Consider the following 26970-nt stretch of genomic DNA (forward strand, 5'->3'; position numbering starts at 1 on the left):
TAAGCATATATAATACAAGTGGCAGATACAGCAGAATGGTTACATCACGATGCCTGTTGACTGAGATGTTGAGCAGTGTATAAGAAAGCGGTAGTATTGGTTAGTATATAATGAAGCAGAAAGGAAGAAGGAGGCTCTTCTGTGCAAATATACATGTGAGTACATACACTTGTCAATACAACAAATGGCTTTTCCAGAAAGCGACCATAAGCCTAATACAAGTGGCAGATACGGCAGAATAGTTAAATCATTATTCCTGTTGGCCGAGATGTTTAAATTTTATTAAAAGCATCCAAACTGTGCAGAAGCTTTGCATATCACAAAATACAAACAATTTTTGAGTAGCCTACCTATCAGACAAAACTACAAAAAATAATTAACTCGATCCTAAACTTTGGGCTAACAAGACAAACGTATCAAAACTAAACTGAAAGTAAATTGCCCTATACGTAATACAGCAACCAGCTCATCTGCATAAATCTCCTTTTGTTCTGTTGGTCTACTACAGCGGTAGAAAAAGCGAGTACGAAGAAATGAGAAATCAGAAGTTTGCCTATCGAATGTTAGTAAAGCCAAGCGGAGATAATATATATATACATACTAAAAAAATGTTACTTACCGTCTTATCAAATGCCTTATATAACAAAAGCATCATAAAATGCAACCAAAATGCGAGTTTTCGGTCTTTGTTTTAGTTTTGCGCGTATAGCTCCATCAGTTGGTAAAATATGAGGTACACTACTTACAGATCTGCCAACCCAAGAGTGGGGCAATGCGTGAGATTTGGTTATGGGACAATTGATGTATCAACGATAGTATATATAAAATTGTGGAAATTGGAGCAAAAATCTCACACATTTCCATTTTTTTCTTTGGGTGATTGCGTGAGTCTCACGCCCAATGCGTGAGAGTTGGCAGGTATGGCTACTTACCAGTTTAGTTTGGAGCAACTTTTCCCATCACAATAATGTCTGAGTATCACAGCAAATGACGATCAGTAAGCAGAGTAAGTAGAAGCAAACATTCAGTTCTACTGCATAACCAAGTCCGCAGGATGGTTATATCGATTAGATAAGTATTATATCCCTCTAATAGCGTATCCGACTGTTACGCTGCTACGAACTACACAATGTTTATAGCGTCAGTTTATCACTTGGGAGTAGTACGAGCGCACCGTTTTGCCAGCAGGCTCCAGTCAATGAACTGAGATGTAGACCGAGCGCCAGAACATCAATCGCTCCTTTGTGTTCGTTCCTGTTATGGCGAAACAATCCGCCAACATTTAGGTCTGCAACCACATTACCAATCTTTCACGATTAAACCTCGTGACTAGGTTGCGCGCATAAAACAATTAGTGTCACGAAACGATATTTGAATAGTGTCCTGCTATACCGACCATAGAGTTATCATGATCATTCTCATGGCTGATGTTATTGTTCTGTCAATCACTACGAGTGACTAGCACAAAAAGGGGCGTGGCCTAAGCGCTCCTTGTTGGCACCGGAAACGCTCGTATTGTTGAATGCACAGTTATCACTTTAGAGAGGAGATAACTCTAGAATACCGACCTATACGCATAAGCTTGACTCCAGCAACATATCCGGTTTAACTAAATTTAAGTTCTATGAGAATTATGCTCAAGTGAAAATCTGCTTAGACTACCACTTGCAAATAGGTTTTGAATACAAGTTGTTTTATATTAAATGACTATAGCCTTTGTGCTGCAAACAGATTAGGTGGTTGTTTGCCAAGGTCGTCTACTAGGCAAGCCATTCTGCTAGCCAATTGCAATCAGGTGTAATACAGGTGTGAAAGAGTATACAATGATAGCAATGATATACAGCCCCCATGGGGGCTGTATATCATTGATGATAGTAAGTAATGTTATGCAACAAATGCGCAAATGCTAGTAGGTTACACGTTTGTAGCATTCCTCTAGATAGCTAATTTGAGTGGAGTCAACTAATGCTCTTAGTTTTATTCGCATAATCCATCCAGCATACTTCATCTCAGTTCCTCTCTGCGGAAGTGTGGTGCACCAATCTTTCAAGTTTGCTTTATTTTGCACTTCCTCAGCAAGCTGACAACTACACCAAGAGTGAACCGTGCAAATTCATCACAATACCAGTTTATGAAGTATGAATTAGTTGAATGATTTACTTTTCTTGATTAGCCTAATCGTCCACATGTTCTGCACAATTGCGCAAGTTTACTTATAGGTAATATAAGTAAACTTATAATAAATATGCTTAGTTTACAAACTGTTTTGGTAGGTTTAAAATGGTCTCTGCAGGAGTGTTTCTGACAGTATAGCGCTTTCCGATTGGTCAAACTTAGATGGGCTTCATCACTATCCATCGCTACAGCAAGCGACCTCTAATTTTACCATTTCCTAACCAGAAGTTTAACCCAACACCAAATTTCATATAAATGCTCTCAAAAACAAAACTTAATTTTTCGCAGAGTTTCGAGACACTGAACTAACTGCAACTGTCTTCTACAGCAACAAACATCGTTATTGTTCTCTTTGATGTCTCCATCTGAATGCCTTTAATAGCTATTAACTAACGGTCCAGTCTATTCATCATCATTGCAATCCCAAACTCTCTGCTGCCTATATCACTATAGGCAGCAGAATGAGTCATGTTATTGACCTCACTCCCCCACTTGGTGGGTGAGATATGGTGGCAGACCCTACACCTTAGTATCACCACTAACACTAAGTCACAGGGTGGTTCGTGGACGTAATTATTTGCAGAAATACAAACCAGCTTTTTTCTAATCATTCTGATAGTCCTTTTTGCCCTTTTGAATTTTTTATATTCGATATGATACACGTGTATATGATACACAAGGTCATGTATATGATATACACGATACATGTATGATACATACAATATGATATAGGTATATGAGTAAAAGCGTAAAATTAAATCAGAGTGCTCAACTAAGATTGACAATGTGGAGATTGTTCTCAGCAAGTATGACACTGCTAGTAATAAGGTGTTTTATCTATATTAATACTCTGCTTTACCAATTTTACAACATGATATATAAATATATAGTCAAACATGGATAACTCGCCCTCGGATAGCTCGAACACATGGCTAACTCGAAGGGTTTATTTGGTCCGTTCTCACGTAATGATAACTTGCTATAGATAACTCAAACTCAACACGGTTAACTCGAACTGTTTTTTGCCCAACGGCTACCGAAACGGTTGTTATCGCTTTAGAAAATCACTTTATTCCAAGCCATAGAAGTAAACCTCAACTTTTCGTAATTCATAAGCGTCGTTATTACCACCATCGGCAAAATATTTTTGTCAACGACTTTTCTAAAGGTTTGGTGAAATCTGATTTATACCAAACATTCGCTTAGCGATCGCCCTTCGGAAGCAAAGTAAAGTCAGGTGATCTTTGCATAAACTTCAAGAAAAATCGGCAAAATTGATCGTGGGTAAAACGCTCAAAAAAAAGATGTCTTTTCTTTTGAGCATTTCAACAACGATCAAGTTTTGCCAATGTCAATCTAAAAAACGTCCTGGCAATAACATCACCTCAAACAACAAACCATTCTCAAGTGATAGAAAAATCTCTATACTTTCTGATAAAAACGTTTTAAACTTTACATTCGAAGCATTTAATTTGAAACAAGCCATTTGTGCTTTTGATTTATAATATAGTTTGTATATGTACATATATCTACTAATAAATAAGTAAATACATGGACTTGTGACAGAGCTCTGATAACTTGAACGCTCTGATAATTCGAACACTTTCGCTCGATCCCGTGATTTTCGAGTTATCCATGTTTGACTGTATATATATTTATTTATATATCATTTAGATATATATATATATATACTAGCTGTGTCTTCCGGCGTTGCTCGGGTATTAAAAATCAGCTTATAAACAATGAGAAGTGATGAGATTTGCTTACCACTTGCTGGCAGGCAACTCTCCAGCAAGTTGCAGGTCATTGCCAAGTGGCCTGGCACATTGTCAATGGAAAATTCCACTAACCTAGTTAGTAAGTTTCAAATGCCGGTCGGAAATGACACTGCTTCAGCATTGTTGCCCAGCTAAGCTATTTTAATAATAGCTATAGCTGGAATGCAGACAGACATACGGCACACGGACATACTTTGAGAAATATAAATATAATATATTTACTAGCTGCACCACCCGGCATTACTCGGGTAATAAACAAAGTCTGGACAAAAAAATGATTTGTTTTTAACATAACACAACGTTTACCACTCTAACTTTCAAATTACATATCATGAGAAAAGTGTTTTGTGTAATTGAAATAAATTAAGAGAAAAATGAAAAAAACTGAAGGTTTTAAAACTTTGTCAAACAACTGTAACTTTCAAGCTATTAGCCTGCCACATTGTCAATGAAAAATTGCAGTAAACTGCTAGGCTTCTAATGACGGTACTCCATGACATTGCGTCAGCATTGTTATCAAGCTGCAGTTATTCTAATAATAGCTATAGCGGAAATGCTGACAGACGTACGACACACGGGCGACATACTTTTGAGAAATATATATATAGATATAATATATTTATATAAATATACAGTGAAACATGAATAACTCGCCCTCAGATATATCGAACACATGGTTAACTCAAATGGATTTGCTTGGTCCGTTGCGGCGCAATGATAAATGGCTTTATATAACTCGACCTCGGCACCGTTAACTCGAACAGTTTTTTTGCCGAATTCACAAACGTGGTTTCCGTTCAATTTATTTCGAAGGAGTTTCCACTAGTCGCGGAGCTGAGACTACTCTGCTTTCTTAACGAAAGCGCTTTTTATACGCGTATAGTGTACATATAATTCCCCCCGTACCGTATAATGGAACCGAAAAAGAAATCGTATAAAAATGATTAATAGGGTCGCTAAGACGTTCTCTTAGTTATGGCCAAGCTATAAACGTTAGAAGGTATTAGCGATAAAAATTTAATAAAGATAGCCACAGCATGCAAAATACATATTGTAACAGTGATTATATGCGGATACATAAAGATAAAATGTCACAAATAGGCTCGTGGCTTGGCGTCCGCTACAACAGACATCCGCTTTACGATGGCATTACGCAAGCAAAGAAAAGCATGGAAACCTTCTGACAAACTTAAAGTACTCGAGGAAATCGAAGCAGGACAAAAGCTATCAGCATTATCAAAAAGAGAAAATCTTCCAAAAAGTACAGAGTCAACATGGATTAAACAAAAAGAAAGAATAAGATCGTTATGTGACCAAAATTCATCAAGGCTAAGAGATCGTTCAACGTCGCACGATGATTTAGATGGTGTATTATTGACTTGGTTTAGACAAGTGCGTAGTGAAGGCGTACCTATCGATGGGCCAATTTTGTTAGAAAAGGCTAACAAGTTTTTAAGGACTATAATAACTGTTTAAAATCTATTTCTACAATAAGTAGACTACAATAAGTACACTGTTGATCTTTGTCAAAAAATACCTTGTCACAGACTACACTCGATAAGTTTTTTAAATGAAACAACTGATCAGATGTAAAGCATGCTTTTTGTATTGGTCATAAATGTTTACTTATGTCCAGTTTTAAAAATTATCAGAAAGAATAGATATGTTTCTATTGGGCTGAGATTTGTTTGCAGTTTTAGGTGATGTGACTGACAAGACGTTTTAAGATTAAAATTGGCAAAATTGATCTCGAGTAAAACACTCAGAAGAAAAAATGTCTTCTGAGCGTTTTAACCGCGATTAGGTTTTGCCAATTTTAATCTGAAAAAGTTCTGGCAGTCACATCACCTAAAACCACACACAAATCTCAAGTGTATAAAAATATCTACACTTTCTGATGAATACTTTAAAACTCTACATCAGATGCCCTTTAACTTACAACAAACAACCTATACTTTAGTTTTATATATACATGTAGTTTGTATATGTATCTACTGATAAATACATTCACTTGTGACTGTGCTCTGATAACTTGAACGCTCTGATAACTCGAACACTTTCGCTCGGTCCCGTGAAGTTTGAGTTTTCCATGTTTCACTGTGTATATATTTATATATATATATATTATATATATATATATATTTGAAAAATTATTGCGAAAAAAGTAAACTTTTAGTATTTGCGTTACAAATTTGTTTCGTGCGAAGCACTCATCAGACGTGGTTGTACTAAAATGAAAAGCTTTACCGAATGTGCCAAAATATCAGAAATGGGCTCGCTGTGGTAATCATGTAACTCAGTGCTAAGTGTAACCGAGAAGATAACTCTTAGCATGTCTGCAATTAGAAGTCAATTCATTTCTTTTATTTAATGTGCCTAAGTGTGGTTTGCATATTATGAAGTATTTTTCAAGTAAACATAATTTGCATTGTTTTGTTTTGTTTGTGTATGGTTGTGCTTGAGCTAATATTTTCCATGTTATGTTGTAAGTTGAGTGGCTTTCTTTCAACTTCCAAATGTGCTTGCTCAATTCTGTGTGGTGTTGTTTGTTTTTGTGGTTAAACGAGGCTTTATGGTTACTGTATCTAGTTTTAAATTCGGTTGAGCAGAGTCCTATGTAGGTCGCTACGTGGTTGTTTGTGTTGTTGCTTACTGTTGCTTGATATATCCCATTTTTGGCTCTGCATTTTCCTTCCAAAGGGCAGTTGTTCTTTTGTCTGCAGTTGCAACTTTTTTCGTTGTCTTCTCTTTGTAGTGTACTGGTTTTATTAAGGGTTTTGTTGCTCCCATCAATGATTGTTTTCAATCATTGATGGGATAGTACAATCGCGTCTGATGAGTGCTTCGCACGAAACAAATTTGTAACGCAAATACTAAAAGTTTACTTTTTTCGCAATAATTTTTCAAATATTTCATACTCCACTAATAATCTTTTAGGTTTTTAGTGTAGAGTTCTCTTTTTATATGCTTTTGCACTTGCTTTTAGTTAATATATATATATATATATAAAAAAGAATTGTTTCCTCACCCCGGATACCCCCTATGGGTGGTAAATTCTGCTCTAACTCGGGTCTCCTACCAGAGACCTGGGAGTTTGAGCACTCGCCTCAAGATCTTAGCTGTTCCCAATAGCGCACTTTTCTGCAACTCACCTGAGTTGATTGCTGTTGGTATTTGGGCAAGTCACATTTTATGCGCCGGTCTTATTGCGCCCAGTGCCCCAATGACTACTGGGATTATAGTTGCTCTTACATTCCAGTATTTTTCAATATATATATATATATATATATTTCAACACAGCCTGATGAATGAGAAAGTCATGAAACTGACAGTAGCTGAGAAAAAAAGATAAGTATTGCTTTTAAATAATTTATTAGTATATATATATTTTTTTTTTTCATATATATATATATGGAAACTCATACACTATCTTCTTATATATTTCTCCGTCCGTCCGTGTGTTTGTTGGAAATCCGGCTATAGATCTTTAAATCTTAGAATAAATAATCCTGTTCCGAATAGGATTTGATGTCGGACCAAGCCGTTCACAAGCCTTACGCCTAGCCCACTGGACTATGGAAGTCGAATTGGTAGCTTGCCAACATCCACATATATATTTCTCAAAGTCCGTCAGTATGTCGGAAATCCGGCTATAGATCTTAAAATCTTGGAATAACTATTCCGTTCCGAATAGGATTTGATCTCCTTACGCCTAGCCCACTGGGCTACGGATGTCGAATTGCAAGCTTGCCAAAATAGGATATTTTTTATGGCAAGCCTGCCATAATATCAGAGCAATACCTAACTGCTTTACGTATGACGCGGATCATAGCATAACGTCACGAGAAGCTGTTCGCTCACATTATCAAACTCACTAATAGCAAAACTCTCACTACTTCTCATTGTTTATAAGGCAATGATATTTTTTCTCATGATATGTAGTTATGTAGTGATGAAATATGTAGTGATATGTAGTGATGAAAGTTAGAATGGCAAATGTTGTAATATGTTAAATACAAATCAATTTTCTGTCCAAATACTCTTCTATTACACGGGCAACGCGGGGTGACACAGCTTGTAAGTCAATATATCAGAGCAATACCTAACTGCTTTACGCATGACGGCGGGTCATAGCATAACGTCACGAGAAGCTGCTGCTCACATTATTAAACTGCCTAATAGCAAATCTCACTACTTCTCATTGTTTATAAGACAAAAAACTTTTCTCATGATATTTAGTTTGAAAGTTAGAATGGCAAATCTTGTAATATGTTAAATACAAATCAATTTTCTGTTCAAATACTCTTCTATTACCTGGGCAACGCCGGGTGGCACAGCTAGTATATATACATATATATATATATATATATATATATCATATATAATATATATCTGATTTAGTATATATAACGTGATACAGAACATGACAAGCTTGTTATGCGAGTCTGACTCTGTCTCCCTCAGATGAAAGTTTACAGCAGTCAAGTGGCATATCTAAAAATGAGCAGTAATTCCAGAATCGTCTGATCTTTGATTCTGCTGTAAAACAATCCAGAGAATTCTCAATTTGATAAGGCTCTTACCGAGTTTTTTATAGCAATCAACAACCAGTCAATAAGCCCTGTTTTAAAGCAGACAGTCTATGGGATATTTTATATTATTTTTATTATATTAATAGCAATATAAAAATATTCATGCAGCTCTTAACAACTCTAACGCTTCAAGCTGTATGATATCTTATAGCTAATAACCTAGCCTCGGGTCAAGCTGTATGATATCTTATAGCTAATAACCTAGCCTCGGGTCAAGCTGTATGATATCTTATAGCTAATAACTTAGCCTCGGGTCAAGCTGTATGATATGTTATAGCTAATAACTCAGCCTCGGGTCAAGCTGCATGATTGACTAAAAATAGTTTCAGTTTCGGTACAGGAGCAATGGACCCACCCGATAATGCCAGATAACGGACTACCTCCGGAACCCGTGAGAGGCATTCTGGTGTATGATGAACCATGGTTATTCTTGGCCAAAATCGTGGGCAGGTATTTTTCCAGAGAAAAAATGGGTATTAACCATTATGTAACTTGGTTGGCCTATTTTATATGAGGTGTTTGGATACATTAATAGGTTGCTCATCCATTAGTAGGTTGTGTTTGGCCCATAGAGTTGACATCTGCTGGTATTTATGAATATTCGTGGGGAAGACCGCGATTAGTGGGTCTATCCTGTTGTTTGTGTTGTGTGTTTTGTGTGTGTGGGGGTTGGTGGGTTTGGCGGAAATCCTTGAGTGCGGGACTAGGCTAGCCCATGATTTCATGCTTGCAGAAAATGGAATTGGCACTTGCGGATGAATGTTTCAGCCATTCGTATTTGGGTTTGAGCAGTTCGAAATGCGTCTCTATGATTTTTGGCATAGAAATCATTTTCTTTTTTCAAATGTCCATGGAAACACTTAATGCACAACATAGAGCTAACATAGAGCTAACATAGAGCTAACATAAAGCTAACATAGAGCTAACATAGAGCTAACATAGAGCTAACATAAAGCTAACATAGAGCTAACATAGAGCTAACATAAAGCTAACATAGAGCTAACATAAAGCTAACATAGAGCTAACATAAAGCTAACATAGAGCTAACATAGAGCTAACATAGAGCTAACATAGAGCTAACATAAAGCTAACATAGAGCTAACATAAAGCTAACATAGAGCTAACATAAAGCTAACATAGAGCTAACATAGAGCTAACATAGAGCTAACATAAAGCTAACATAGAGCTAACATAAAGCTAACATAAAGCTAACATAGCGTGTGCGTGATTTTAGAGCCTTCTTCATCGGCGTCATGGAAACATAGTGCATGGCAATTAGTAGCCTGTCTTGACCAACTGTTGTGTTGCGGAATTGTCCACCGTCGAGCGGGCGAGCAATACAACAGCTTGTCACTAGACGTACTGCACCTGATGCATCAGCTGCACTTATAGGGAGTTGTTCTCTTCCGTCTATGCGGCTTAGTTGCGATGTCATGTTGGTCGCTCCATAGGTAATCTTAACGAATTCCGCGCAAAAATTTATGTAGCAAAAAATAAGATTAGAACGTTTAACCAGCAACCAGTCTCTGCGATAAACTTTAGTAGAAATTGAGAACCTAAGCAACAACAGCGACTAAACATGTCGTTATTTGCGCGCTCAGTCAGATTTATTTCTATTTTTGTATCAGTCAGTTTTATTTGTTCTTCTGGAATTTATTTTCAATTTATTTTATTTTTAAGTTTTACTGAAGTTTACAACAGAGACTGGTCTTTGGTTAAACGTTGTAATCTTATTTTTTTCTACATAAATCTTTGCGCGAAATCCGTAATGATTACCAATAGAGTGACCGCCATAACATCGCAGCCAAGCCGCATAGACGGAAGAGTACAACTCCCTTTCAGTGCAGCTGATGCATCAGGTGCAGTACGTCTCGTGACAAGCTGTTGTGTTGCTCACTCGCTCAACGGGGGGACAACTCCGCAAAAACAATAGTTGTCAAGACTGGCTAGGCATTTAGCAGCTATTAATGCTATGAAATGTACATGTACAAACCTTGAATCATGTGCAATGTACATGTACAAGCCTTGAATCATGTACAATGTACATGTACAAGCCTTGAATCATGTACAATGTACATGTACAAGCCTTGAATCATGTGCAATGTGCTCGTACAAGCCTTGAATCACGTGCAATGTACATGAGCAAGCCTTGAATCATGTACAATGTACATGTACAAGCCTTGAATCATGTACAATGTGCATGTACCATGGCTCAACAATCGAGTTACTGCCAAAAGTAGGCTACAATGATATAAATATAAGCAACGCTGTTACAATGCTTAAAACTTCTTATAGTTGATTGACGCACATAAATATTGAACAGCGAGAGCTTGTCTTTCTTTCAAGGCCAAAGAATCAATGCTCTCTATCGTTGCTGCCTAGGCACTTATTGCGTCAATTGCCTTTTAATAACTAGGCAATTGTCTGCTTTCAAATGCACACATATTCACTCTGCAAATATAATATTTCACAGACACATAATCACTCTAAAAATTATACTAATACACTTAGTAGTACTTAGCCGATATAAATAGTACTAGTATGTAGTAACACTGAGTCTATATATAATACTGCTAGCATGTAATTACACTGACTCTATATATAATAGTACTAGTATGTAGTAACACTGAGTCTATATATAATAGTACTAGTATGTAATAACACTGAGTCTATATATAATAATACTAGTATGTAATAACACTGAGTCTATATATAATACTACTAGTATGTAGTAACGCTGAGTCTATATATAATAGCACTAGTATGTAGTAACACTGAGTCTATATATAATACTACTAGTATGTAATAACACTGAGTCTATATATAATAATACTAGTATGTAATAACACCGAGTCTATATACATGTATAATAGTACTAGTATGTAGTAACACTGAGTCTATATATAATCGTACTAGTATGTAATAACACTGTCTCTATATATAATACTACTAGTATGTAATAATACTGAGCCTATATATAATAGTACTAGTATGTAGTAACACTGAGTCTATATATAATACTATTAGTATGTAATAACTTTGAGTCTATATATAATACTACTAGTATGTAATAACCATGAGTCTATGTATAATAAATAAGCAGGCTTATCATGCGCAATACACTCTGATCACTCTTAATCAATCAATCAATCAATCAATCAATCAATGACTCTCAAAATTTTATTTTGAGAGTAGATTTTGATGCTTACAATTGCTTGCATTTATAATGCTTAGATGGTTTTTGATGCTTGAAAAGTCCAGAGCTTTGGGGCGATGTCCCCAACCTCGTTGGAGTGCTTACACCGCCCCCAAACCCCAAGGTGTTCATTAACTAGCCGTTTAACATTTGCAGCCCCAACTTGCAACCAGAGAATACTGGCTTGAATAAGTGTTTGTTAGCTTTTACTGTTGCATCGCTTATTAAGAGAGTAGATTTCAACCACTCTATGTAGATTGCTCAAAAGCCAATAATTATAACGTAAATTTTGTAGCCTATTTTAAGTAGGTTCACTCACATCATGTGCCACCTGGTAGATGTGCTCGCACCATGTATTCAGTGATGTAGTGCTAACCTTTTTTTAACCATAACTCTAAAGTTGAGATAAGTGGATGTAGGCGACCAAGAGTTGCAACGCGACTTCACAGCCACGTAGTGGCGGTTGAAACAGCTGGGGCCTGGGGGCGCTGTAAGCCCCCCAGTGACGTCCGGGGCAAAGCCCTAGCCGCCAAAGCCTACAGGGCATTAAAATCATGTATATGATATGAGAAATGAGCACATCTGCAGTAATAAATAAGTTGAGAAGATAATATCGAAATCGAGCTATAATATACCTTGAGAACTGGCCGTCTAAAATTTTTTAACCATAACTTAGTTAGGGGGAGTTAGGGTAGCTCTACATCACTGCATGTATTATTCATAGGATTGCTCGTACAGTGATCCTAAGTACGTACATGTACATTTGCTCGGACGCGTTTGACTGCTGAAATTGCCCCCTCTTACAGAAAAACTTTTAAGGAAAGGTCACTCCTACTCCACAGCGTTGACATTTGAATCGCTAGTTTTATTGGAGGAAATAGCGCCCTCAACCGGAAACCTGAATTTCTGTATGAAAAAGGCACGGCCGTAAACTGGCTATTCAGTGTTGTTCGACACAATTAGGAAAGCTATGACAAATAGTTGATTTCACACCAATCAATTAATTCTGGTGGTAGCATTCTGTGGACATAACACGTCACTCATCATTTATACAAAGTAATTAGATATTCTTTCTCATATTTCCTGTATGCGTTGCTACTATTCATTATAAATAATACTATTACCGCCATTTCTCTTCCTGCTTATGGTACACTCAGCGTGGGTACAATGCAGAACATAATCCTGATGATTAACGTGCGTATTGGTAATGTTTTGCTTGTTATTTAAGGTAGGTCATTTGTTGTCAACAGTTGCTTGCTAAGCATCGATGACCATTTACCCATCTTATAATATTAGCGAAGCGGTATGAACAATACTTCATCTAATCTTACAATCGACTTTTATAAATGCACGTAGGTAATGTTAATCTTGCATTGTTTTTGCGTTTCACTCAGCGTATCATGATTTAAATTACTTTGTCATATGCCTACATGTTTTGTTTCAAACACCATATTATTGACAGCGATCCCTCGTTCAAGCGTTCTATTAGGTTGAAGTTGGATTACTTGAATGCGACTGCGAATTTTTATAGATAGATATATACTCAGTGATTGTGTTAACCACTACATACACAGAGATATAGGTGGGCTACATCGGTAATGCAACATGTCACAAGTATCTCGATCTATCAAATGTGTGGTCGTTGGAGATGGAACCGTCGGGAAGACATGTATGCTGATCTCCTACACAACTGATAGCTTTCCTGGAGAATACGTTCCAACGGTGTAAGTTATTGCAGATACTCTTCACCCACTGATCGATTGCTGAAGCTTAACTGAGTTTGTTGCCAACCTACCATAGATATTCAGTTTTGGCTACCTAGTTACTTTGGCATGGAATCTAGGATAGCTATCTTTGCTATGCTAGCTATTAAGAAAGGTCATCTTTTCATTAGAGAGGACTTAATTTATTTCTCATTCAATAGCTTTCTATATTGCTGTCTGTTATCACAAATAATCATTCAAGGATGTATACTTTTTATATAAAAGTAGGATAAATTTGTTTATAATCTCACTGTTATGTTCAGCAGTGTCGTTTTAATATTTTTATTCAGGTTATCTAGTGTTAATTAACCTTATTTTATTATTTGAACTCTAGCTTTTGCTTATTACCCCTTCCCTAGTTCCTTTTATTTTTCCATGATTTCAGCGCAAATCATTTTTGGTATGCCATTATAGGTTTGATAACTACACAGCACCAGTTACGGTTGATGGCACACAAGTACAGCTTGCACTTTGGGATACTGCAGGACAGGAAGATTATGATAGACTCAGACCTCTTTCATATCCGCAGGCAAGTCACTTGCCGATTGCATTTATAGGGCTGTTAAAAACCAGGAATATCACGGTCTCAAGCATTAGATAATCATATTACATGGTCATCTCTAGCCAACATAAAAATAAATTCAGTTGAAGCTGTCTGTCGAGGTTGGGCTGTAATGAAATGCTACTAGTCAATTCTGTAGAAGAAAAGTTGTGCTAGTCGATTCTGTAGAGGATAAGCCATACTAATCGATTCTGTAGAAGTAAAGTCGTACTAATCGATTCTGTAGAAGAAAAGTTGTATTAGTCGATTCTGTAGAAGAAAAGTCGTACTAGTCGATTCTGTAGAAGAAAAGTTATATTAGTCGATTCTGTAGAAGAAAAGTCGTACTATTCGATTCTGTAGAAGCAAAGTCGTGCTAGTTGATTCTGTAGAAAAAAGTTGTATTAGTCGATTCTGTAGAGAAAACTTTGTACTGATCGGTTCTGTAGAAAGTTGCTATCTCTTATTATGCCTCAACCTGATCAACCCAGTTTTAATTTTGTAGACGGATGTTTTCCTCGTCTGCTTTAGCATTATGGCTCCATCATCATTTGACAATGTCAGTAGTAAATGGATACCAGAGATCCGGCATCACTGTCCCGATGCACCTGTTATACTAGTTGGTGAGTTCACATTTCCTTTTATTTTTATCTCAATTTTTCCTACTTAGATTCCTTCAATTTGTTGGAGTTATCTCCCCGTTTTTCAGTGGAATCAGACCTAATCTGTCATATAGTTGCACTGGCAAAAGCTTTCTTCATTTTCACAAAAATTTCAAATCATGTTCATGCCTCCCATGAAAACTCTAATTTAAATTATGGTCTTTGCCATATTTTGTACAACTTCAAACAAGACCTTTTCATTGACCCAAATTTGGACGTTCGATTGTTACCACCAGTGAAAACTTGGTTGCTTTTATTTTTGTAATGCTATCCACACTCTTTACCCCTCAAACTGAAGATGCTAACAAAAGTTGTCTGGTATCACACCTTTTAATTGTGCTGGTAGATAGGAGCTAACATGAAAAACATAGGGTTTTGATATTTTTGCAGAATTTGTGACTACCCTAGGACACTTATGTATTCGCGTCATCTAACTAAACTAAACTAAACTATCATAACAACAGCGAAAACACGAAATTCAATAGCTTTTTTCATTGATATCCACAATAAAATCTTCATATTAGAAATGCAGGCAATTTTCGTCTGTGGTTGGGCTTAATGGGAAATTTCTGGTAAACTCATTATAGCTAATACATCGACTGAGCAGCATGGCAAAGCAAATTAAGATGATATCAGTTTAGTCACCGAATTTGTAACTGATAAGGATGAAAGTCTGGTAGGTGAAGTTATAAAATTGAAGAATAATTATTGCAATGATGAATTTTATTGCCAACCAAAAAAAATATCAACCCTCACCAGGTCCAACCACATTATATGGTTTTGGTTTTGGTCAGACACATTAAAGACCGTGCTGCTACTTTAATTATCCGTATAATCACGAAAATCTAAATATTCATTAGCTATAATGTCATCAACAGCTAATTACCTGTTTTATGACTCGCGAGTAGTTAATGAACTCACAGAAAAATGTTCGTTTTTAGATTAGAAATTCTCAAACAAAAGTTTGCAATTGCTTCATTGTTTTAGGCTGATTTTATAGAGAAATCTTCGGACAACACAGTCAGTTTCATAAAACTCTTAAAGACTGTGGGTTATGTGGTCAACGAATAATAAAATCAGGTTACCACGCAATTGCTGAGACAGTCCAAAAATGCGTTTATGGCAGTGGCCCCTAGAAAACGCATAAATACGTTTATGGCAGCGAAAGGGTTATACAGTTTTGGTTGTGAAGTTGGTTGTTACCTATCTATTTTTTTCTTCTTGGGATTCGATTGTGAAAGTCACAGCTGGAGGAACCTAGATGTCGTTGGTAGTCCAAGAAATAAATGGCAGCAAGTGATCAAATTGAATTATCGATCTCACCCACACATTTCAACCTGCGGTTTACAAATACGAACTAGTCCCAAATTGAATTTGTTTTTTTATTAGCAAACGACCTGAGGAATGTAATCTGTTTTTTCCACTGCATTTATTTTCACATCACTATATTTTTGCACCCATCAGAGCCGCGAAATTAAGTTGCAGCGAAATTTTACTCTGTGTGCTACTCACGAAACTAAATACTAGCGAAATAAAAGTGTCCTAGGGTATTATGTTTTAACAATAGTTTTGGATTGTACAAAGTATTGAAAGAATTTCGAAATACAAGCTTAAAACCGTAATGAGGTCATCAGTCTTGGTCACTGTCATGTAACATGTCATGTAACTGTCACTGTCTCCAGCACTTGATTCCATTCGTTTGGTGCTTGCTTTGATGCAAAAACTGCAGCAGTGGTTGAGTTGGGGAGTTTTCAAAACTACATTCACAAGAATGGTAAATTTAAACGGGTGTCATATTTTGCCCTTCTCGATGACATGTATTACACAATGTGCTCGCTGATTTGGTACTGTTTTATTCTACAGTAGCTTGCTGAAGGTGTAACGCTTCTAATAACGAAAATCTAATGGACAAAACTGCTACTGAGATATAGTGAAGCATACAATTGTTGAGAGTTAAAAACAGAGGGCTACGTTGCGAAGGGCTACATTGTAGAGGGCTTTTTCGCAGAAGAAACAAGTGGAAAGTCTCAAACCAGCATATATGTTAGTTTGAAAGCCTCCACTTGTTTCTTTCCTTTAAACATATTCGCCCAAGTTGAAAACTAAGCAATGCTGTTTCTCTGGCTCTGGTACTACTACTTGCTATAACTGTGTAAGAGTACTACTTCTTGTTATGACTGCGCAAGAGTACTACTTCTTGCTATGACTGCGCAAGAGAGCTACTACTTGCTATGACTGTGTAAGAGTACTACTTCTTGCTATGACTGCGCAAGAGTACTACTTCTTGCTATGACTGCGCAAGAGAACTACTGCTTGCTATGACTGTGTAAGAGTACTACTTCTTGCTATGACTGTGTAAGAGTACTACTACTTGCTATGACTGTGTAAGAGTACTACTAATCGCTATGACTGTGTAAGAGTACTACTACTTGCTATGACTGTGTGAGAGTACTACTACTTGCTATGACTGTAAGAGTACTACTAATCGCTATGGCTGTGTAAGAGTACTACTTCTTGCTATGACTGTGTAAGAGTACTACTTTTTGCTATGACTGTGTAAGAGTACTACTACTTGCTATGACTGTGTAAGAGTACTACTATTTGCTATGACTGTGAAAGAGTACTACTACTTGTTATGACTGTGTAAGAGAACTACTACTCGCTATGACTGTGTAAGAGTACTACTACTCGCTATGACTGTAAGAGTACTACTACTCGCTATGACTGTGTAAGATTACTACTACTTGTTATGACTGTGTAAGAGTACTACTACTCGCTATGACTGTAAGAGTACTACTACTTACTATGACTGTGTAAGAGAACTACTACTCGCTATGACTGTGTAAGAGTACTACTACTTGTAATGACTGTGTAAGAGTACTACTACTTGCTATGACTGCGTAAGAGTACTACTACTTGTAATGACTGTGTAAGAGTACTACTACTTGTAATGACTGTGTAAGAGTACTACTACTTGCTATGACTATGTAAGAGTACTACTCGCTATGACTGTGTAAGAGTACTACTACAGTCATACTTCAACTTACGAGCTTAATGCGTTCCAAGACTGAGCTCGTATGTCAATTTACTCGCATGTTGGTGCAATTTATTTATATATAGAACAATTAAATATATATTGATTTGTTTCCATACTCTAAAAAGCAAATAAAACACTCAAAACAAAATATTGTAACAGAAAGAACATGTTGGTTATTGTCCTTACGTACTACATGCTTTCAAAAAGCAACAAATGAAAAATAATGCAAGGAAATGTGATTAATTAAAATGTAAAATTAAATACATACAATAGCAGTTAACACTCGCATTTGCCAGGGAGGGAGATATAAGTTATTCTTCGTTACAACAGTTGACTTTAATAAATTTGGATTTTATCAAAGTGTTAAAAGACAAACTTAGAAGCAAACCTAAAAGCAAACTTTCATTTTCAACTAAACGTAATTAAAATTTCTTCGGCGTTCATAGTTTCAAGTTTCTCGCTAGTTAGCGAGAAAGTTTTCCTTTTTTTTCGCTTTCACGACTAGCCGACCGTTTTAAGATAAACCTATCTAAGGACGTTTGCCTTTGTCGCCCTTGCAACATGTTGCGATTAGGACGAACACAGGTGTCGTCACAAATGGTTAATGCACGACCACTAGCCAACTTGTCCGAATGTCTATTAAACAGTTTGGATAGATAGCACCGGCCTTTTCACATAGCATCATTTCAGTTACGCTGTCACTGGCCAATTGTTTGTCCAATGCCATCAGCGGTCGTGAAGATCGCTGCACCGTTTAGAAACTATGGTTAGTCCTTTTGCGAACTAAATGCCCTGAATATAATCCTTCTGTTTGATAATTATGAATGTATTTCTGTCATATTGCCGAGCTAGCTGAATCACGCATACACATTTCGCATATTTTTCAATATTTTTCCGTTTAATATCAATTGTTATCATTTGCTTTTTCTTTGTATTATCTTTCATTTTACTGGCAAACTTTCGGTCTACGCACAGTACGTTTAATTCACATAATTCTGCACAGAAAATCGTGCACAAAAAACATGGTACAACAGCATAACCTGAGCAGTTGAAAAATACAGAGTGATGCTGTTCTCATAAAACACCTCCGGCATACTTCGCAACCGACTCAAAGCTCGTATCTCAAACATGGCTCGTATGTTAGTGCTAAAACTTGCTTGAAAGCTGGCTCGTATCTCAAGTTTCTTGTAAGTTGAAGTATTACTGTACTTCCTATGACTGTGTAAGAGTAATTACTACTTCCTATGACTGTGTAAGAGAACTACGACTACTTTATATCATGATATTAAGGTTGGCCCATTCATGATTATGACATTCTGTGACCTGTACACTCATCCACGTTTGTCTTATGCTAATGTAAAGCCTGGTTCTCATATCGATTGCGAGACTCCGGCGGTAACTTGTGCAGCAAAACGCTCGTGACCTAAGGCTCGTGGTATCTGTTCACGTATAAGCTGCATCGGTAAACATCGCGATATCAAATAAAATGTTCGTTCACCATGCCATTTCTATAATGGTGTCCTTCACCTGTACAGTGCATTTTTGGAAAATTTTGCCTGCAGACTTTTGTGACATTTGAACAGCGTTAAACTATTGCGTTGCTGCCGGCAACTACCGGCGATCCTCTGTGGTACCCAGCGCGTAGGTTCCCATTTCACCTCTAGCCTGCGGTTCGTTCGCCGGTGCTTGGCGATGTATATGGGAACCAGGCTTTAGGTAGACCAGTTATGTTGATTACCATTTTATTTATTGGCAACATCTGGACTGTTACAGGTACTAAACTAGATCTGAGGGATGATAGGCAATGTTTATCAGAACTGGCTGCTAAAGGCTTTTCTCCTATTAAACGAGAACAAGGTCAAAAACTAGCTAGTAAGGTGCACGCTCGTAGATATTTGGAATGTTCTGCTCTCACACAACAGGGCCTGAAAAGGGTAAGAGGTTACAAATGTTCATAGAAGTTAGCGCAGCGATCATACACACAGTTAGTTGTTATGCTATTGGGCCAAACCAGAACCATTTGGGCAAACTTTCCATGGGTTTTTGACATGGTTTTATACATGATCTGGTTCAATTGAGTGCTAATCCATGAGGACCTTTCCAACCTTGATTTGTCAAGAGCTATAAGCTGTTAAAATGCAATTTCAATAGCATTCGGCCAGTTTCGAAAGAAGCAGTAATTTTTGTAAGTTCCAATAACCCCATTCTCATTAAAGATTAGCTGCCAGTACAAATTATTGCATTAACACTGCCACATAGCATTACAATAATATGTTTGGGTATTCCCATTACAATAATATGTTTGGGTATTCCCATCAAATACCAGGTATTATCACCATTTTCAAGTCACGAAAATGGACAGGAAGAGTCACGATCTTTGCACAATATCGTCTGGTTTTATATATATCGACGTATTTTATACCTCCTCCCTAGTGGATGCTGTAATTCTATAACCACTGTGACAGTAATGCTGGACAGACTTGATGCTGTTTGGGAAATCTGCTTTGACCTTGCATTATAATTCTCTGCCATGTTTGGTAACCAGAATGTCTAGATGGGCTGAATGTAATAGATTGGAGGCTAACAGAAACGCTTTGTCTCATGTTTATGCATTGGCTACTCATCGGCATATTGCCATGGGTATATAACATCATATTGCCTAAAATATTACTATTACAGCTTGGAGCTTACATCAAGAGTGTTTTTGTCTCAAACTTTAGATTTTTGTTCAGAATTATTGCTGCAAAACAAATTATGATGATTATATTGCTGTTAAAGATCATTTTAAAATGCTGTCAGTTAATCTTTAAATTGTACACTTTCATTCTTGAGACCTTCTTAAAGATTAAAGGTTGCGTCAATCAGTTGATATGTTGTTTGTTGTGTTAGGCGATCTCATTGTCAAGATATTTGAAGATTAAAATCAAAAAAAATTGATAGCGGTAAAAACGCTCAGGCCAAAAAAGATGCCCAGACTTGCCTAAAATGATGTAAGGAGTGATGCAACCTGCCTCTATCTCTTGTATTCACATCGGCTATTGCTATAAAAGTTCAGTCCTACGCGGCTCTATTGGCATAAATTTTATTTTGCATTTGCTCATGTTGGCTAGAATAACATTTTAAATCTAGCTACAGATACATTACTATGAACGCTTCAAATAAGGAAAACTAAAAACTTTTCATATTAGCTTTTTCTAAATGCTGTGTAAACATCTGAGTACCGACTACGATTCTGCTGGTCTACGGTAATTAGGTCGTCTAGTTAACCTATTTCATTGCGGCCTTTGTATCAGCTAAGTTCTCAGTTACTACTAGTATTGGGCCGGTATTGGGTTATCCGCTCTTACCGATACCGAGGGATTCTCGGTATCCGAGGAAACCAATCATTTTCGGAGACAGCTAGTTATCCGCGGCCGGTTTTATATGATCGGTATTTATCCGTAAAAGCCTATCGGTAAATGGTTATCCGGATATCCGGATACACTTCGTTGACGAACATGCTATTCTCAGCACGCATTGGCGAACCAATTCAACGAAAATTTCCACGCTTACTGTATCTACTATTATATTACGTTACATTGATAATGCCACCAGCCTCGAAGGTTTGGGAGTTCTACACAGATGGGAGGACATATAAAGACTCTAACGGGACTGAACTCTAATTGGACTGCGTATAATTATGTGATTACATTACCTGATTACAATATGTGATAGTAAGATTTTTTTAAACTGTTCCAGTATATTTAACAACGAGAGCCCCTTGCCATTATCTATCTGTTCTTTATTATACATAAAGTTTGTATCAATAACTATATTTTTTAATAGAATTAACAATAAAAACATCTATCATGAAAATTATATTTCTATGTTTCTTTTCTTTTTGGGCTTTCTAAAACAATGAGTCTCTTTGCCGTAACAAAATACTGCTGACTAAAGAATGTTTTTTTGCACAGGCTACTTTTTGCACAACGATAAAAATTGTTCAAGACAGTTATGATTTAAAGTTTAAACCATTTAAAGACACACTGATAACCACATACCGAACAATAGTACCAACAATACCGAACTTTCTTAGTTGGCAAAGGATACCGAAGATGGTAAATACCGAGAATACCGATACCGGGAAAACCGATAAAAATGTGCAAGGATATCCGATTCGGCACTAAATTAGATACCGGCCCAACACTAATGCACACGCAGCTAGTAGAATTTACTACTAGTAAATGCGCACGTGACTAACTACTAATAGAGTAAGATCCTTAACCAGAATCTTCAAAATCACAGACAACCCGTTTTACGAGCGATAATATTTAATATGACCTACATAAAGATTTTTTGCTAATGATTGGCTACTGAAGAGATCTTATATTTATCGCTCGCTCGTGGACTCTTTTCAGATGTATCACTCGTTACGTCACTAATGAAGCACCTGTTGGAATCTGAGCTTTTTGAAAGATGGCCTCATTCAAACGCATATATCTCTGGACAGGGTTAGTCTACAAAGACAAAAATGGCATCAAATTGTAGCTGATGTTTTAGCCTTTTATTGGTGTTAATTTCATTAAATCAACCTTTTTGACGCAACCACATCTTTAAAACCTTCTCTAATGGATTTGGTGAATTTTGACTAATTTCTTTATTGTGAAATAGCATTTTTGGTCTAAAGATTTTTCACAAGCACATGTATGTGCCGGTACGTGCCTCACCGGTGCGCACCTCAATGGTGCCTACCTTATGGTACGTATCACGATAATGTGGTACTTCAATTCATGAATATGTAGTCTCATTCAAGTCTCCTTTTTCCAGTCCTCATAACTAAAATATGTTTCAAGTTGTTTGTAGTGTCTATCTCTATCACCAACTCTCAGTTTGAACGGTCATTTAAATATTCTAGCAATATAATGTATACATAAAAATACAACAATTCACATGACACTCACTCATCTAACAGTAAGTGCGAGATTACCTGTTCAAAACAGTTTTGAGAACTGTGTTTATAACGCTTTGCTAGCTATTAGCGGTGATAGCAATTGGAACAAGAACATAAATAAAATTCTGTTCCTTAAACCTTGTACAGTGCACCGTCGAGATACGATGTTAATTCGTTCCAAGACTGGCATCCTATGGCGAAAAAATCGTATGTCGGGGTATAGAAACCATTGTAATTATACAATGGAAAAATGCAAGGTAAAAATCGTCCAAAATTTTATAAAAATGCGGTACATATTGAAAATTAGTAACAAAATAGTATGTTAATTTATGTTTTAGTATGTATTTTGAATTAGTTTACTGAATTTCAACTTATTATCACGAAATTTTATCCTTCATAAGTTTCTGTCTTCACTTTCATTATAAAATTTAGCGTGTCTGGTTGAAACCTTTTTCAACCAGAATTCAATAAGAAAGTCCGAGCGATGCAGTTATCGAAAGCGGCCTCTCACACACCTGACCATTTAATGGCTACCGAAAAGAAAAATGAAATTTTATTTACGATTATACAGGACGTACATACCTTTGGGGTAACGTGACTTTAGCTGGTACATGTAGCGAATAAAGCAGAGGGGAGGTAAAAACGTATCAATGTTAATTATGTTGCTGTACACTTGAAGGTTTATTTAATATGTAATGAAATGGAATTTTTAGCAGGTGAAAGAAAGTTGTCTAGTCCTGTCCAATTTTTCTTCGGATTTAAAAGAAAAAATGCTGGTGCAACGCAGACAACTGCTAGCTAGCTAACGCTTGTAGAAGGATCCGGAGAAGGTGCTGCAGTAGTTTTTTTTTGTATGAAACGTGCACAAGAATCAATGTAACCATACGTACAAAGTTTGTACATATTTACACACTAGAGGACAAGGCTTTAACAAGTTTCAGAAAGTAATGTGAATGCATCAACTATCTTGAGTAGCTAGTTATATGAGTTACATACATACAATGAATTGTATTCACATAGGAGATAACAAGCCCATCTGCAAAGACATGGTTAAACAAGAAAATAAAACCAAATCAAAAGGAAACAAATCAAATGAATAAAATATGAAAAACGTGCCACACAAAAGATAAATAATATATATATATTATACTTGTATTGTTTTAATGTACCATTCCACATCAGTAAATTAAACACTTGAAACATTTCTGCCAATGTGGGGGTTTTCTCTATTTTCTACCTCCACGCCCTTACTAATTGCTTGCTCCTTTTGAATGCTGATCGCGTGCATTGCCTTCTAACTCCTTCAAATCTTCAGTCGTGAGCTTCTTCTTGTGCTTGCTTTAATGGATTTCTTGTTTTAATAATAATTGCAAATGCTGATTGGTTGCAATCATATTCCTTGACAATGTTAATAATACGGGTGCCTTCTTCTTATCTACGACATCCAACTTTGTTGACATAAAAATCATTTTTCCTTCGTTATGTATCAGTCTCAGATTCCATAGCTAACGAATTAAATGTAGATACTCGTTTTTATATACGTATGCTGACTAAAAGTTTATAGTAAAAGATATTATAATGTTACAAATGAATATTTCCTCTGCCTTGAGTATTTTACACGAAATTTTCCACGCGGAATTCTGACATGAGAGAAGTCGATCATCGTATCTCTTCTAAATGTTCTGAAAATATTTTCGGCACACTATGTATCGGTGTCTTTGTTTTATTTCGACGTGCGTTATGAGCACACCGACCGCCAAATTTTGACTCGGGCGAAACTTTTCTCACAATCGTATGGTGAAATAAAATTCGTATAGCGAGGTGAAGGTCTCACTATGTTTGACTTCGTAAGGTAAAAAAATCGTATATCAGGGTAATCGAATCTCGAGGGTACACTGTATCTAGAAAGCACAAGCATTTCGCACTAAAATAAAAACCATTTGAGAGATTCGCCAAAATTATCAATCTTCAGAGTCTTGGAAAGCACAGGGCAACTATACAGTCAAACCTCTATGGCGACATTCTGTTCATTCATTTTTCCTTGATCTGTCCAGACCGTCATATGCTAAAGCATCCTATGAAAACACACCATATTTTGTTTCATTCATAAAACAAAAAAGATCCTAATAATGAATTCTTCAAGTAATTTTAAATAAAATTAATAAAATGCCGGTCTATTATAATAAAACTATATAAAAACTAAACGTAGAAACCTGAATAATATTTTAAAAACTGAGTAAATCAAGAAATAATCAATAAAAAGAGGTTTTTATTGTCACATCGCTTTGCTGGTACAGGAGATGAGCATTGCATTAGGAGAGCATCCAATAAAGACATGCAGCTAGTCTAAATTACGCTATTTTAACTTTAAATTAACTTTATGTTGTTTTTGTCTTCGTATTTGATATTTCTTATACTTTTACTTGCCTTTCACTAGTTTCAGACTTTTCTTCTAATTACTTTTCTTTCTTAAAAAGATAGCTTTTAGGATTATTTTAACGAATTTACTGGTTTTCTATTATGTGTTGTTTTGATTCTGCGTCAATTATTGACTTTCTCTTTTTGCACCACTAGTATCACGTAAACTAGCCTTTCTGGGACCTATGATTTTAAAATTGTACAAAGGAATTAAACAAGGGAGGTACAAAAACTAAACAAGGCAACTATTCAATGTACATACAAAACACTTCATGTATCATGAGTATCATAGAACCAGAAAGTGAAGGGTGGTGTCTACTAAGTATAGGCAACATGCATACACATTAACTAAAGAAGGGCATCTACCGCCACTTAGTGTTGACTGTCAACATATTTCATGTGTTGTATTGGAATGTGTCATATTTCATGTGTTGTAGTGACATTTGTCATATCTCATGTGTTGTAGTGACACGTGTCATATTTTATGTGTTGTCGTGACAATTGTCATATTTCATGTGTTGTGGTGACATATCTCATATTCTCCCATTGCAGATATTTGACGAGGCAGTTCGATCTGTAATAGAACCAGCACCAAGGCAAAAGAAAAAAGTCTGTACGTTACTTTAACCTTCACATTAACTTTAATTCTACCCAGGCATGCAACTGATGAAGGGACACGAACACGCCGATAGTCTTTGAGCTTGGAATTGAAGCAATGTTTATCCATGAGCTAGTAATGAAGAGCTACAGCATCTTTATGCTGTTGTCCAATGATTAGCACCATTTGACAAACATGAACAAGTTGCAAACATTCGGTAAAATCATTGAAAAAGGTTGAAGCGTTGATTCGAATCGAAAACTTTCAAACAGCTTTTCTTTTTGTTATGTATATTGCCAAAGCCGAACATCTATCTTTCTATATTCTACCCTTTCTTTATTGTTTGGCAAATTTGTAAGCAAAACCATTTTGGTCTAAAAAATTTTGTAAACCTTGAAATGTGTTCATAATATCTCGAGGCTGGCAATAGTCTATGCCACCTTACACACTTAATTTAGTTACGTGTAAATGTGTGTCACTATTTGTTTTAATATAATGTACTTGCTACTCGCTGCATTGGCAAGATGAAATCCTGCACGTGCATCTTCGTAATACAATGTTATTTTCTCTTCGTATTAATCTTGCTCATTTAGAGAAGTGTTGAAAAGCTCTCCGTATGAATGGCCGTGAGTCTACTGATGCACTATGATAGTTTGTTTATAAGGTCCAATGTTAATGTTAATGAATATTCTTTGAGCATTTCTGTATATCATAGCGTCACCTCAATCGAGTTGTTTCTCAGTGTAGCAAAGCTCGAACATTTTGCGTATCTTTTTGTGTTATGGATGTAATGTTTTATAAACATTTTATGAAGGCTGACATAATGTATTTGATTTCAATTGTAATTCTACAAGGGTGGTGACGACATCATTTTCTTCTGTTGTTTTGAGGCACAATAGAAGAAAATGGTAGTAACGATAGACACGCAAAAGAGAAACAAGAATAATATTTATAGGTCTAATGATAGACAAGGATAGTATTTATAGGTCTAATGATAGACAAGGATAGTATTTATATGTTTAATGACTGACAAAGATAGCATTTATAGGTCTGATGATAGACGAGGATAGCATTTATAAGTCTAATGACTGACAAAGATAGTATTTATAGGTCTAATGATAGACAAGGATAGCATTTATAGGTCTAATGATAGACAAGGATAGTATTTATAGGTCTAATGATAGACAAGGATAGCAGTTATAGGTCTAATGATAGACAAGGATAGCAGTTATAGGTCTAATGATAGACAAGGATAGTATTTATAGGTCTAATGATAGACA

At 36.3% G+C, this 26970-nt stretch overlaps 2 protein-coding genes across 5 annotated transcripts in view; one reads left to right on the forward strand and one right to left on the reverse strand.

The window, feature by feature from the left end:
* Window positions 1–1117, reverse strand: part of LOC137402882 (peroxisome proliferator-activated receptor delta-like) — a 35208-nt gene extending 34091 nt beyond the window's left edge. For both annotated transcript variants that reach the window (XM_068089395.1, XM_068089394.1), the window contains exon 1: window positions 933–1117. The gene's annotated coding sequence lies outside the window, so the exon portion shown is untranslated. The remainder of the gene's footprint in view (window positions 1–932) is intronic.
* An 11519-nt stretch (window positions 1118–12636) lies between these two features.
* On the forward strand, window positions 12637–26514 carry LOC137402047 (ras-related C3 botulinum toxin substrate 2-like). 3 transcript variants are annotated; one of them, XM_068088518.1, is made up of 6 exons: window positions 12637–12797; window positions 13316–13465; window positions 13919–14033; window positions 14551–14668; window positions 19518–19678; window positions 25645–26514. In XM_068088518.1, the coding sequence occupies exons 2-6, from the start codon at window positions 13347–13349 to the stop codon at window positions 25717–25719; spliced, it is 588 nt and encodes a 195-aa protein (XP_067944619.1). In that variant the 5' UTR covers window positions 12637–12797; window positions 13316–13346; the 3' UTR covers window positions 25720–26514. The 3 variants fall into 3 exon arrangements, with proteins under 3 accessions (XP_067944619.1, XP_067944621.1, XP_067944620.1); XM_068088520.1 differs by having other exon boundaries at window positions 12640–12797; window positions 13324–13465; XM_068088519.1 differs by having other exon boundaries at window positions 12641–12797; window positions 13273–13465.
* The last annotated feature ends 456 nt before the right edge of the window (window positions 26515–26970 follow it).

Source organism: Watersipora subatra, chromosome 8 (genome assembly GCF_963576615.1).
Source record: "Watersipora subatra chromosome 8, tzWatSuba1.1, whole genome shotgun sequence".
Classification (NCBI taxonomy): domain Eukaryota; kingdom Metazoa; phylum Bryozoa; class Gymnolaemata; order Cheilostomatida; family Watersiporidae; genus Watersipora; species Watersipora subatra.